At 33.0% G+C, this 14,102-nt stretch overlaps 2 protein-coding genes across 4 annotated transcripts; both read right to left on the reverse strand.

The window, feature by feature from the left end:
- Positions 1-101: 101 nt before the first annotated feature.
- Positions 102-14,095, reverse strand: LOC138937045 (uncharacterized). 3 transcript variants are annotated; one of them, XM_070302919.1, is made up of 13 exons: positions 13,889-14,095; positions 13,623-13,785; positions 13,238-13,418; positions 12,900-13,133; positions 12,646-12,818; positions 10,425-10,536; positions 9,917-10,127; positions 8,998-9,159; positions 8,758-8,778; positions 1,441-1,833; positions 948-1,169; positions 560-778; positions 102-466 (listed from the first exon to the last, which is right to left on the reverse strand). In XM_070302919.1, exons 1-13 carry the CDS (start codon positions 13,932-13,934, stop codon positions 297-299), a joined length of 2,307 nt encoding a protein of 768 aa, XP_070159020.1. In that variant the 5' UTR covers positions 13,935-14,095; the 3' UTR covers positions 102-296. The 3 variants fall into 3 exon arrangements, with proteins under 3 accessions (XP_070159020.1, XP_070159018.1, XP_070159021.1); XM_070302917.1 differs by having other exon boundaries at positions 8,601-8,778; positions 8,993-9,159; XM_070302920.1 differs by lacking the exons at positions 12,646-12,818; positions 12,900-13,133; positions 13,238-13,418; positions 13,623-13,785; positions 13,889-14,095 and adding exons at positions 11,411-11,507; positions 11,753-12,023 and having other exon boundaries at positions 8,601-8,778; positions 8,993-9,159.
- LOC138937046 (uncharacterized) lies at positions 2,841-7,132 on the reverse strand. Its single transcript, XM_070302921.1, has 2 exons — positions 6,393-7,132; positions 2,841-5,314 (listed from the first exon to the last, which is right to left on the reverse strand). The coding sequence occupies exons 1-2, from the start codon at positions 6,780-6,782 to the stop codon at positions 4,880-4,882; spliced, it is 825 nt and encodes a 274-aa protein (XP_070159022.1). The 5' UTR covers positions 6,783-7,132; the 3' UTR covers positions 2,841-4,879.
- Positions 14,096-14,102: the final 7 nt, after the last annotated feature.

The following is a 14,102-nucleotide window of genomic DNA, read 5'->3' on the forward strand; positions in this document are numbered from 1 at the left end:
AAATATAATATTCCGTTTTATTATTTATTTAATGTAAAATATTTAAACCCGGGAAAAAAAAGTTTATATGTAATTACCATGCAATTTTAACAAATTACGTCATTAGAAAAAAAAAGATTTATTTTTCGTCAATCTCAAACTGCAATCTCGAACAATATATTCTGTCCAATAATGATGAGCAACAGCCGGTATATCGGACCTATCAATCTTCCTTTAACTCGATGATTGACATTTGATATGATACATTTTATTTTTGTGTCTTATATGTGCTACGCATAAAAAAATATTTAAAATATTTATGAGTTTTCGAATATCAAATCCATGCCCTTGTTACTGCCGCAACTAGGAAAGTCAATCGGCACAAGAGGCAAATTTCGATCGAGCCCCACTTTCATTACGAATTGCATTCCAGGCCCGAGTAATTGAGGATGTATAGCAGTACTTCTCGCTTCCCATAACCAATATCCTGAAAAATACAATAAAAAGAATTTTAATTACTAATATGCGTAGATTTATTCTATTCGTGATATATGCATGGTACAGGAGATATCATTTTTACCTAAATTGTCGGTGTAGAATCGAAGAATAACATAGCCCTTGTTCGGTACAACGAAAGTATCTTTTCGTACCGGATTCACAAGATTTCGATGGATCCTTCTATTACGGTCCAAGGATATAATTTCATCTTTGGTAATAGGTCGCTCGAAACTCTCCTGGCCTACGATACTGGCATTATAACCGTGTAGATGAAACGTATGGGATACATCGCCTCCGAAACCTGGGAAAAATACGATCTGTATTACAGACGATTGACTTTACTCTATGAAATTTTTAATTTAAGAAGTAATTTTTATATACATTAATATTATTAAAGGAAATTGATTTTCTACAAATCGAAAAAGATAGAATGTTAATTATCTTGCGGATCATTCGCACGATAATATTACCTTCATCTATTAATACAATCTCGATTGTTTTCCGCGGTGAAACTTGAATTATTTGCAGACACTCGCAAAACAACGGTGTATCGGCACAATTGCTAGAACGTTTGTCAAGGGTGCAAATCGAATCCTTCAGGGTGTTTTCCGGTTGCGATAATATCGGAGATGAAGGATACTTGAAAGACACGCCGTTAATCTGCGATATCTTCGTCGTGCCTTTTTCTAAGCCTGAAATTTTCCTCCATTTGTGATAATGATAAAAATGTTGTATATATATATATATATATATATATATATATGTATGTATGTATGTATATGTATATACCCAATATGTATATAAGATTATATTTATTATTATTTTCTAATTTTATTTTTTTCTGTACTTGATAATAATAATTTAATGAGCTAAGAAAATGTTATATTGTTGAATGAGCAAACGTTTTATCTTTATATATATACATACATATAAAAGAAATATAAAATATAAAAATTTCTTTACTCAAATAAGCTGGATAGTGTTTCGATATGTAAAAATTGTAAGAATTGTCTGTCATCTCGTCCGTAAAGAATAAGAAGGCATTCGTGTCGAAAGGCACATAGATTGTTTCGTCCGCTTCTTCCTCCAATTGCGATAATTGTGTACTCTTCAGATCCAATGAACAAATGATATTTTTCGATATCTTATGACAATGATGACCATTTTCAATGATCTTAAATGCTTGTTCATCGAGGTTGTCAGCAGTACCCCTTATCGCATACGAATCCAATCTGGTATTCTCGTAAAAAATATATGCCTCGTGACGCAAATTACGACAATCTCGAAGACCCTGCATGTCGAAGGCATACTTGCCGATCGTCTGTTCGGCTATTAGAATGCAGTCGAGTCTTTCGCCTGAAAAGAAATTTTAATCCTGTAATTTATACGTTACACAGCTGTTTTATTTCATGATATAAAATTGATTTTTTCTTAATAAACGTTTCATTGAATTCGTCAATCAATTACAATTTATTTTATCGAAACACCATGAATCGTAAATATGATCCTAAATAACAAAGGAGCGATATTAATGACGATAATAACATTAACGCTATAATTTTTATTCAACAAAAGTGTACAAATTTCAACGAATATAATAAAATTTTTATAAAATATATATCTAGAGATTGCGAAATTTTTTGAGAAGAAGAACGCTTAATTGCATTGACACACATTTGAATTTGTTTAAGTTGCGCTATAAGAAGAAGAGAGACGGTATATATATATATATATATATATATACAAGGCTGCTATAGAGTTTTTTACATGTTTGAATTATTTTTTGAATTGTAAATTATTTAATTTCATTAAATTATTATATCTGACTTAATTTTATTTTTGATTTTTTTTTTTGTATGTTGAGAGACCCATTTCGTTAAATAAAACAAAATTATTTGGTTGAACCATTTTGTTATGTAATTTGAATATGTAATTTGGTTTTATTTAATAAAAATGTATAAATATATTACTGGAAAGAAAAGTTAAATGTTACACTAACAAACTATTTTGTTTTGTATGGAGTTGTTTATCCGAATAAAATTTTATTGTTGCGATAACAAACTCATCCATCTCATCGTGTTTTAAATAATTATATTTGTTACTCGAACTAAATCGTTTAGTTGAATATCATCATAAGCTTGTATATCTTTTTCTTATCGTATCATAAGACAACTATCAAGTAAATTTCTTGTTGAATATGGATAAACTTTGGTTGATGTAACAAAAGCAAATGTAACTGCAGTTGGAAAATTTTGGTAATACTAACACACAAATGTGATTCAGTGAAGAAAATTAAGATAAAAAAACAATCAAAAATTTGATTCTATACAATTAATAATTTTGTTCACCGAATCAAATTTGTGTCTTAGTTAGTATTATCAAATTTTCCAATTAAATTTTTTTGTCGTATTAATTAAAGGATTTATTCGCCCATATTCAAACAAGAGATTTAGTTGATTCAAACAAATTTTATTTCATTCAACAAAATGGATCTCTCAGTGCACTATATCGTAACCCGATAATATAAAATATTATAAATTATTATTCTAAATCGTCGAAATGAGTTATGATAAACCAGAAAACAGCTCATGATTAAGTTCTTAAGAAATCTGACCAAGCGTTCGAATGATTAGCGAGGAAGTGACGAGTCAATATAAATAATATTGCAAGATATAAAACAAGAAATAGAGCACGATACGTGACATCAGTCACAGCATTCCTTTTCTTAAACTAAAGAATATATATAAAGTAATATAGCGACAGTATCAGTCGGAAAATCAATCTATAATGGAGCACGTGTGAAAACTTTAAGATACACGAGTAAGCCAAAACTTCTTGTATTATCTTTACTAAAATATATTTTGTGAAAAAGCACAAGGTGTCTTATATCTGGTGGGTGTTCCAATCCTCTGAGCGGAGAATCCTTTAAAAGCTCTACCGTATTATACATGAGCATATAACAATACATTCACATTCAAATGTCTACAACTTTCTCTCGCTATTAATCTTTGACGAACTTCAACCAATACATGTGCTACATGAGCACATTTATTTTTGTTTGTTTCGCGCAAATATTTCAAGACTAATGAGGACATGTTGGGCAGTTCACTGGGATTTAGTGTTTTAAATAATGAAACGGCGATACAGATATTATTAAAGGGGATATAGTACACACGTTTAACTCGCTAGTATAATAATTCACTTCGGTATTTAGATGTAAGATCGATAAAAGTGTTTATCGGAATAAAATTGTATTATAGATTAACTGTAATCACCGCTATCATATCCTCGACTCGATTATTGTGGACATTTAAATCTTACTGCTAGGGAGGAATAACTATATTTATCGATCTATATCGGGTTATCGACGTTTAATATTTGTTTATAAAAATTTATAGCAGTTGTGTGTGCATTGTACACGATATTCCATCATGACGGTGATTACGAATAAAAAATATCCCATATCGATTCGCATTCGCATCACCAGGACTTTTCTTAAAAATCGAAAAAATACGAGATGATTTTTTCTCGCTAATTATTTTTAATTGTTCTGCATTCTTCTTGCGGTATCATTGCAATACCATTTTAAAAATGAAATTTAAATTGATTCAAGTTAATCAATGGACAATGCGAGCAAGCCCGATATTATTTAATTGTAAACAAAAACAAATACGCATTATTACTAGTTTTTTTATGAACTTTATACATTTTATTTACAAAGTCGAACGAGAAGAATGGAGATTGCGTGTATATGTTACATATGCTTAACTTAGAAGGTTGCTTAGTTTCGAAGAACAACCAATCTGTTTAATATCGACATATTCTCACTTACAGATACTTACAAAAATTTGCCATTATAAGGTCTTGATCATTGATTCAGTCTTTAGAATCATCCGCTTTCGGTTAATGACAAGATAATCGCGGCGGTACGATTATCAAGATCAAAGGCATTCGCATTAGCGTTATACGCGATAAACACGTTTGATTTTTCTGTGTGAATTTAAGATAAGCGTAACGCTTTAATAAATAATTCAAATTACATCTCCCGCTGCCTTTTTCCTCTTTCTTTCTATTTAAAAATTACAGCTCGTGAAAGCGCGAAATACGTGGGACACGTGAAAGCGGAAATGGGGGATAATTATTTCGCCGCGGCGCACTCTACTCATCCTAACATACGATCGATCGATCTTTCGTATCGAGCAATTTTTCATTCGCTTGACGAATCGTTCTTCTTTTACCATCGAAGCTTACTCAGGCAAGAGCGAGTCTCGCTCGTTGCAAAGATAATTTGATATCGATAGCGATGTCGATAGCGCTAACGCTGTGAATTGCGACGACGACAATGATGACCTGTCGCGCGATATCTTCCGTGTTGATGGTTTCCATCGCCACAACCGGCTCATTAGCGACGTGTTTGCGCGTAAACCCCGATCTCTGCCTCGAAGAGAATCTGATTGATCCTAAGCTTGGCAACCGATCTTGAATACGAGTCGGGAATTTCAGCGAGCTGGACGGCAATACTCTCACCGAACTTGGCGAACTCCTCCTTCGTCTTTCTTCGTCCTTTCTCATCCGTTTCGCCGGCCTCAAGTTTCATACGTTCGACCTCGTTGAGATCGACCGGCGAATCGTCTTGGCTCGGCAAGGAGCAACTATATAATTCCATCGCCTTTAGACTGGACGACGAGGATTCCTCGGCGTCCTCGCTTAGCGAAGCATTGAAGGAACCGGTACCGGAGCCGTTCGTCTCTTCATTGCAGTCCATGAACGTTATGCTTTCTGGATCGATGTCGCTCACAATGTACTCTTCTTGTAGCTTTGATCCCTCCTCGACTTTCTGCGAAAATGGCATCAGGCTGGATCAAGAATTTTATCGCGCTCTGACAATAGCGACGAAAAGAATTTACTTTCTTTACTTCACAATCTCTTGTCATTATTTTTAGCTACAATTATTGATTACGAACGTTTAGAATTTACTCGATTAATGTCGCGTTCGCACGATTCCAAGTTAATCTCCATAGATCGCTGTTGAAACTTTCACGCGTATTTATTTTTTCTCATATAAAACAGGAGAAATGCATTGCTATAGCGCAGGAAACATTTATAAAAATCGTAATTGTCTTCTTGAGAAGAAATACAATGACTTTGAACTATCAAACAGAAAGAAGTTATATGGAATCCATTATCTTCGTGTTGTCGATGTTGGCGCGTAAAAATGTTGCGCGTTATTATTGTTCTTCCGTGCATGCGACGAAATTAAACACAGCTAAACCGGAATTATCACAGAATCGATCGAGTTGGACATAAACAAAAAAATCAAATTTTGGGAAGCGGATTATAATAATAATAATAATAACAATAATAATATATCGCCACGCATCGCCGCACGAGTCAATGAAGCATTTATCTCGATCAGCGACGCATCGCGTTATTTTTTTAGGGCGAATTGTACTCATTATCTCTTATTAGTTGAATGAAAAATCCTACGCGCCAAAAATCACCGAGCCGTACACGATGTTTGTAAAAGTCAAAAACAAAAATTACATTTAGAGAATGAGATTTCAATTAACTAGCGATTAATTAAGAAAAGATCGCGAATTATTTGTCGCGAAAAAAAATTAATATCTTTTTATCGAAAAATTTCCAAACAAACATGCGCAATCTTTAAAATGATATATAATTAATATATGCGTATTCTCTCTCTTCCTCTCTTTGAGAATGTAATTGAATATATTGTGTATATATATAATGATTTTTGAGCTCGTATAATTTTACATGGAAACGAGCAAGGAAATGGACTCCGTAACAATATTGACTGTTTCGTCCGTTATCGAGATTGCCGGTAAAATAAAAAAAAAAAAAAAAAAAAAAAAATTGCGGGCGGGTGGTGAACGATATTCTTCTCTTCCGCCTACCTTCTTCCGCTTGCTGTATCTACGCGTGCCAAATTGTAGAAACTGCATTGCTTTGAAGGCGAACCACTTGGAGACGTATACGTCGTCCGGGCCGGTGGCGGTATCGCGGCTATTCTGAATTTTGTGCACCTCTCGGGAATACTGGCACTTGAGATTGGTGATCTTTTTTTCAACTTCGAGGGTGTTGCAGCAGAGAATCTCGGCGAGCTCCTGGATAGCTCGCTTGCGCTTCGCGCGATCCCGGTAACCCCGGGCGTTCCAATCCCAGAGGACACGCCGTTGTTGGTACTCGCGGAGCAGCTCGAGGGTCTTGTCGCGCGTCCATTCCATACCGACCCGCGTCCCGCTAGATGCGCCAAGGTCTTCCCAAAGTGTCCCGTGACCGTACATGTATATGATACAGATGCAGCTGCTTTCCGGGCGCGCGAGAAAGTAACGCGCGCGATGAGCGAAGGGGCGACCGGACCGGAGTCGTGCGGTCGTCAACGCGGGCCGTTGTCTACTATCCGTTAATAAATTGCTGGGGCAGGATCAACACGACGAAAGCCGCAGCCGCGAAACGAGCGCGGGTTTTAATGATTTTTGCGCGGGGCTCGCGCGCGCTTCGCCACCTTGCTTTCTTTATTTCTCTTTACGGAAACCCTGGCGAGAGCACGAAGACGGCCGAGTCTGCGCGAATGTCGTCCGTTCCTATTCCCCGGTCGCGATTTACCATCCACATCGCTCTTATACAAGCGTTGTGTTACGGGAGAAAGAGAAAAAGAGAGAGAGAGAGAGAGAGAGAGAGAGAGAATGCGAGAAAGGGGGAGAAAATCTCCCTCTCCCGCTATTACCAATGCCACTGATGCCCCCCCCCCTCCCCCCCAATACCGCTCTCTTCTCGTCGACCCTCCAGGATCTTTCTTTGTTTGCTCCGTTAAATCTTAAAGCGTGAGAACATCGATACTTTAGAGAGTCATGTTAAAAGTTAAATAATAATTCATCAAGCATCTTCGAATTATTGCGAATATGTTTTATCTCATTCTTTATAATATTATGTATTCATCCTTGGTCATAAATGAAGTTAAAAACTTACGCGTTGTTGACATTATGGTAAATATCTGAAATCTACTTGTTTCTATGATCATCGTTATCTTTTTCGGCGTGGCCGGATATATGAGATACGCGAGTGCATTCGTGGAGTACGTGCGAGACATTGATCCGAATCAGCAACGCGTATATGCACATATAGTGTGTCCCAGATCTACCAAACTCTACCTGCTAATAAAAAATTCTTAACATCATTTCGAGATGATTTTTCGTTTGTTTTTTTTTTTTTTCAAATTTCCAATTTTTTCCATCATATATCTTTGTAACTAACAATAAGCCTTAAATTATAATCCTATCTCTTTCTATTAAAGTAAACTTTATGTGAAATTAATTAAAGAATGTAGTTTTAACTCTCTATAATGTTTAGCTCGCAAAAAGCCCTTCTTTCCGAATAGCTTATAACACAGAAATTAATCGTTGACATTTGCGGACCCGTGTTCATAAGAAAAAAAGAGTCTTATTTTGACCTCTAGAATACGCTTCTAAAGTTTAATGCATCGTTTCAGATACACCCTGTATATATCGTGCTTGTAAAGTCTAAATTTTTACGCGTTATAATCGGTAAGATTTGACGTATACTTATACTTATTGATTTGTAGAGCGCATAATTTTTGTCGCATGTATTATCTTATACTGTTTATTTATTCACATTGTATAATAATACGTTCTAATTCATTATAGAATAGACATGATATTTTATATATTTTGAAATCTCTTGAAAAAAAATTTGTTTAGCACGTGCGATAAATACAATATACGTGCATTAACCCGATAACTGGGTTTGCTAATTGCTAATATTATAATAATTTTATAAATAATTTTATAAATTAAATAAGTTGAGAGATAGAAAATTTAATCGCTCGAATATATTATTGGCGTATTTATTTACATATACATTGATGTAATAAAACAATTATACCTACATACAGAATCATAAAACAGATTTGCCATACAGGTATATTCGGGGTACACAACTAAAATTTATTAAATTCAAGCGCGATGCAGTCTTGCATTACGATTAATAAAGAGACGGGGATCGATCTTTTGTGTCGATTTAAAATCGTATTATGAAGAACGTTTGGATATGATATCGGAAAAACTACAGGATGTGAAACTTACCTGGGAATAAAACGATATGCGTGCCCGTCATCGATTGTACAGGATTGCCATCAGCAGCCAATATTCGGAGCGAGTGTCCATAGGCAGAAAGTAAAATGGGACAGTTGTGAGCATTGGCATTAATGAGACGTAATAAATAGGAAAAGCCATGCCTTACTCGCACAAATACATCTCGTGCCTGTAAAGATTTTAAAAATACATCTTGAGATATAAATTATTTTAATTTCGCATTTTTACTTTATGATCCAAACTATTATATTACATTGAACGCAGACGATGCATATTTATAATTATTTTTATAATATTCCGACACAGCCGAGTTGAAATTCAAGCGAGTTTTTTTTTTTTTTTTGTTTATAATAATGATAATGGCGAAGAGAATATATATATACCTGACCGTTTACGAGGAGCTCATCCGGTGTAGGTGGATATAGGAGTGTTTGTCGCGTCAGCGGAGTTGATGACCTTGATGACAGTACGAGTATCCTTTCTAGACTGGCGTTGTCACGTGGTCCTCGAACTGTCAACGACCCGTATACTCCGTCCCCCTGCTGTGAGACTAATAATCCCCTCGCCCATCCCATTAATTTTATTTTTCTCACTGACTCACTCTTTCGAACTAGATCGCACTATAGAAATCTATGTGAGTTTCAAAACGGCGGCGTTTTTTGGATTTAAACGAGAATCATGAAGGCTCTTTTGCGAAGGAAGGAAATGTCACGGAGATTGGACTGGACCACTCGCCATATCGCGTCGATTGAATCCGATACCTCCACTGTTTTTGTTCTGCCGAATAGAACGACTCTTCCCTCATCTCGGACGAGTCACGATACTTTAAGCGCGATATAATTAATATATTTAAGAAGAATACGGTTGTATAAACCGTACGCGACTTTTATTTCTAATAAAGAAACAGTGTGACAAGAGAAACGCCCGGTTCTTGCTCTTTCGAGTCCACGGATGTTATTGATCTTGCTATTCTTGATGCAAGCGCCGGATAGAACGATGTTCTACGGCATAGACTGGAGTCAGAATCGATTTAAGTTCGAAATTACAGCTAGAGTTTGCGCAAAATTTCCCTTTAAATTTTTTTTTTTTTTTTTTTTTTTGTTAATACGAAACTCGCATAATAATTTCATGTCCCTTATGTCCAAAAGATGTTCAGAGGACATGTATGTTGTTAGAGATAGCATTCGCATTCACAGATAAAAGTTCAAAATGTTACAACGCATATATCAATATATATTTACGCAAGAGAAATTATTACAAAAAATTACACACATATATATATAATAAAATATTATGTATTCACGTACCTGAGTGAGCGTGATAGAAATATGTCCCTGTGCTTTCTGGATTTATCTTATAACGAAAACCATTGTAGGGTAAAATAGGGCATTGTGTTATCATAGGCACACCATCCATATAATTAAAATCTTTTTGCCGGATTCCATGCCAATGGAAAGTCAACTCGTCGCTTTTCAATTTGTTGTAAACAAGAACCTCTATTGTATCGCCGAGACAAATCTATTATGTAGATATAATACATATATTATATGCCATTGAAAGAAATTCTCTTTCACAAAAGTTAATACACACTTTTTCTTTTTGCCTACACTATGATATATAATTGATATTCATCACCTCAATATATCGATTGTGTAAAAGAACGATGTATAATAATTATGATATAATAATTAATAATATTTAAAGAGAATATTACACTACACATATAAATATTAAAAACTAGACACAAAAACTCTTTATCGTGATATTTGTAGAAAAAAAATATGTAATGCAAAAGAAAATCGTACTCATATTTACTTGTATATCTGGTCCCGGACTTCTTCCGTTAATTGTTAAAAAGCCCTTTGACGCGATAATATTTGTACATGTGGAGATCTCGTCCTTGTCTTCGATTTTGTTACAGGAACTTCTATAATAATATATTATATTAAAAATATATATTTGATATATATAAAATTCTACTTGATAAACTATATATTAATATTATATATATATATATATATATATATATATATACATATACATATATATATATATAGTTTATGTATGTTTTGTCATAAAATTAATAAACAATCGAATATGCTCAGATAATTTGAGAATTTAATATTTTCAATTATATATATTCAAACTTTATATATTGAAAAAAATCGAAATAAAAAATGGATTTGATTGAAAGAAAATGTTAAGCTCAATAATCGAATCAAAGTAATTATATGAAGAAAACCACGAAATTGGTATTAAAAAGCGCATATCGTAAAAATTCATACAAAAGTATACAACACCATATTATATATATACATATATATGAATCTATAGTATAGTTTATGTATATGTACAAGTACGTATCAAAATGTGGTAGTGCATCTACGTATATGTGTGTGTATATGGTTATCGGAACCTGTTGTACATCAAAGTACAGAATGCATTCAACGACCGTGAATATTAACCGTTAGAATGCTGCATTCCAATTCGCGAATAAAATGGAGGAATATTTACTATTATTGCGTTTCGGAAAAATTCACATCAGAAAACTATCGAATCTTTTGATTCAATTTAAAGCTTCCTGTGAGTGCTCCGCTTTCTCGATTTCGTTATATATTCGCACGATTTTTTTTTTTTATAACACCGCGTTGTTTTTACGTTACTAAACATTTTCTAGTTTATAAATGTTCTTTCTACTTGTGTATACATATTATATATAAAGTATTAGTATCATTAAATATTTGTTAATTTAAAAATAAAATAAATCAAATAAGTCGTATTATTTCGTAACGCTATCTCACCTTATTGCGTGCGATTCTGTGACGAAGAATCGATAAATATATGTTTTTCTTGAAGATATTTCGTCGGAACAAGGACGCGCACATTCATGATAATCATCTGGTTTTTGAAAATTAGAAAATTGTTTAGTCATTAAAATATTTGTATTAAATAAAAATAAAAATTTCATTGATCGATATTTTATTAATGATCATCAAATTAACTTTATTAAATTAAGCACACCATATTTTGTATGTACGAATACAATAACATAAAGCGGTAAACTTTTTTCAATATTTTTCCGAAATACACTTTGCTTTTATAATCACAACAAATTAATATTCGCTATTATAAAAGACACTTACCGAATGTCCCAGAACATAAAACCGAAATCGGATAAGAAACTAATATCAAAACCATCGAATAGCGAAGACACGACATGATGGCCCAGAATATCTGGGTTGTACCATAGCACATATACGTACATACAGTTTGAACGATCCTGCACGGATCTAAGTCGACTACTGTGACCGATCGATTCAGGAAGTGAACGTTTTGCGAACAGCTCGCTGCTTAAAGATTGTAAGAGTGGGTGAAAGAAAGGCTTAAGCTATGCTAAAGTGTTACATCTCGAGAAAAGGACTATTTGTTTTTCTTTTTATCATAAAGATACACACTTGTTGTATAATGTTTACATAATGTTCACTTCAAATGCAGTTTTATTATTTATTACTATATATAATTGAAGAAGCATTATTATATAGTATAAAAGGATGAGAAAAAGAAATGGTTTCTTCTTTTTCAGAAAAGAAACAAGTGATTGAAGACCAACAAAAAAAGACATTCATATTTACATATATAATCATACATAGATTTCAATAATCTATTTTTAAATAATATTCCTATAATTTATCGATGATTTTTATATACATATAGCTATATAAATATAATTTAAAGAGTTTCTTATTCGAAAAAATATTAATGTTGTCTGTACATTGTTTATGTGTTTAAAAAAAGATTGGTTTTGTAACACTGTAAACTGCATAATGGTACTCCAGTTTTTGAACATGAATATCTTTTTGGATTTTCACATTGATTTACGCCGCAAAGAATTTGTTTTGACGGAATTTTTCTGAAATAAAATTAACAAAAGAATATGTATAATATCCATTAATAATATTTAACGTAGATAGCAACACAACTGTTGCTATCTACCTTAAATATTATTAAAAAACTGTTATAATTTTACTATACTTACTCTTTGGTGGGACAAAGTGGAAAATCTTCACCAGGTGGCAGAGATATAGAACTTCCTTCAATCGTTAAACGATATGTCACTAGTGGTACTTGTTGCTTAGATAATCTTCCCTTGCTGATAACTTTGGATGCTTTAGATTCCTGTTTCTTAAGTAACCTTTCCATTGTCTTTTTCTATAAAAATTATTTAAAAATATTTATTCGAAATTAAAAAGTTTCATTGGTTTAATCGGAAAATTTTGTTTTAAACAATACTTTATCTTTCTCTCGTTTTTCATCAGCAAGTTGTTTTCGCTTCAGAGATTTCAAAGCAGCTTTCTGTATAGCTTCTGCAGTCATGACTTTTTCCTTGTAACCAGTAGGTAATGACATAAGTTGTTCCACACCTGAATTTGGCTCAGTATCAGTTTTTCTCTCAAACATTGCTCTCTGTCGAGCTGTCATGAGCTTAGGATCCTTTGGTTTAATTTTTTTTAATTCATCATCAACCTGAAATAAAGTGTTTTTATTATTTTTTATTATAGTTATTAATCTCTATTATCAAAATGTATATAAATAGAAATAGAATATATTTAAGAAAATACAATACATACCTCTTCAAGTTTACCAGATTCAATAGCATCGAGCCATCTTTCTTCTTCGCTGCTGGTTCCACTATCTTTACCTTTGTTGCTTTTCGGAATTTTCTTCTTTGTAGTTGCTTTTGGGAAAGATGTATTTATTGCAGATACACTCATACTACACGTTTTCAATATTTTTTCACGTTTATCCAAACTGAAAAATTTATCATAGATTGTACATATGTAAAATGTTCAAATATTCTTAACATTTTTTTTAATTGCATATTATACATTATTCTAAACTATTAAACAATTTTTTCTATTTACTTAATATACCTTGAAAAAATCAGTACATAATTTTGCAATATATATATATATATATTACAAAAATTATAAAAAAAAAATATAATACATGTACCTTCTTTCATCCGCCTTTTTCATTTTTATCCTAAAACTTTTCTTCCGGTCAGTATCAGCTGTGATATCAACAAAGACATCGTTGTCATGCATGAGCTTTTTCTTTTTGTGCTTTTTATGTTTATGTTTCTTGTGTCTTTTTTGTGGCAGGACATCATTTGTATCTGATAAATTATATAATCAACATTGAGAATTGTGGAAAAATTTACATCACATATCATTGAGAAGTATAACACAAACATTAAATACATGAATAGAGAATCATACCTAAATTCATTTCTTCTTCGGTACTTATATCTCTCGGCTTACCCATTAAATCAAAAGGAATAGTCAAATAACTTATTTAAAAAAATAATATATCCGAGATTGAAATTGCGTAAAAATAAATATGCAAAACATTTGCATTTTCTCTATTTCAATATTTCAATCTCTATCCCATTCTGTTCTACTGTCTGCTCCTCAAAAGTTGATGCATGAATTA

The sequence above is a fragment of the Polyergus mexicanus genome, unplaced genomic scaffold (genome assembly GCF_030449975.1).
Source record: "Polyergus mexicanus isolate NDT 795.1 unplaced genomic scaffold, iyPolMexi1.0 SCAF_10, whole genome shotgun sequence".
Classification (NCBI taxonomy): domain Eukaryota; kingdom Metazoa; phylum Arthropoda; class Insecta; order Hymenoptera; family Formicidae; genus Polyergus; species Polyergus mexicanus.

Bases quoted from the DNA above. Each gene is read 5' to 3' on its own strand.
- LOC138937046 (XM_070302921.1), bottom strand. From the start codon at position 6,782: ATGTACGGTCACGGGACACTTTGGGAAGACCTTGGCGCATCTAGCGGG. The intron at 5,315-6,392 runs GTAGGCGGAAGA...CCATTTTCGCAG, and splicing joins GATACAGCAAGCGGAAGAAG to AAAGTCGAGGAGGGATCAAA.
- LOC138937045 (XM_070302917.1), bottom strand. From the start codon at position 13,934: ATGGGTAAGCCGAGAGATATAAGTACCGAAGAAGAAATGAATTTAG. The intron at 1,170-1,440 runs GTAAAGAAATTT...GGAAAATTTCAG, and splicing joins ACACTATCCAGCTTATTTGA to GCTTAGAAAAAGGCACGACG. The intron at 467-559 runs GTAAAAATGATA...TGTATTTTTCAG, and splicing joins ATTCTACACCGACAATTTAG to GATATTGGTTATGGGAAGCG.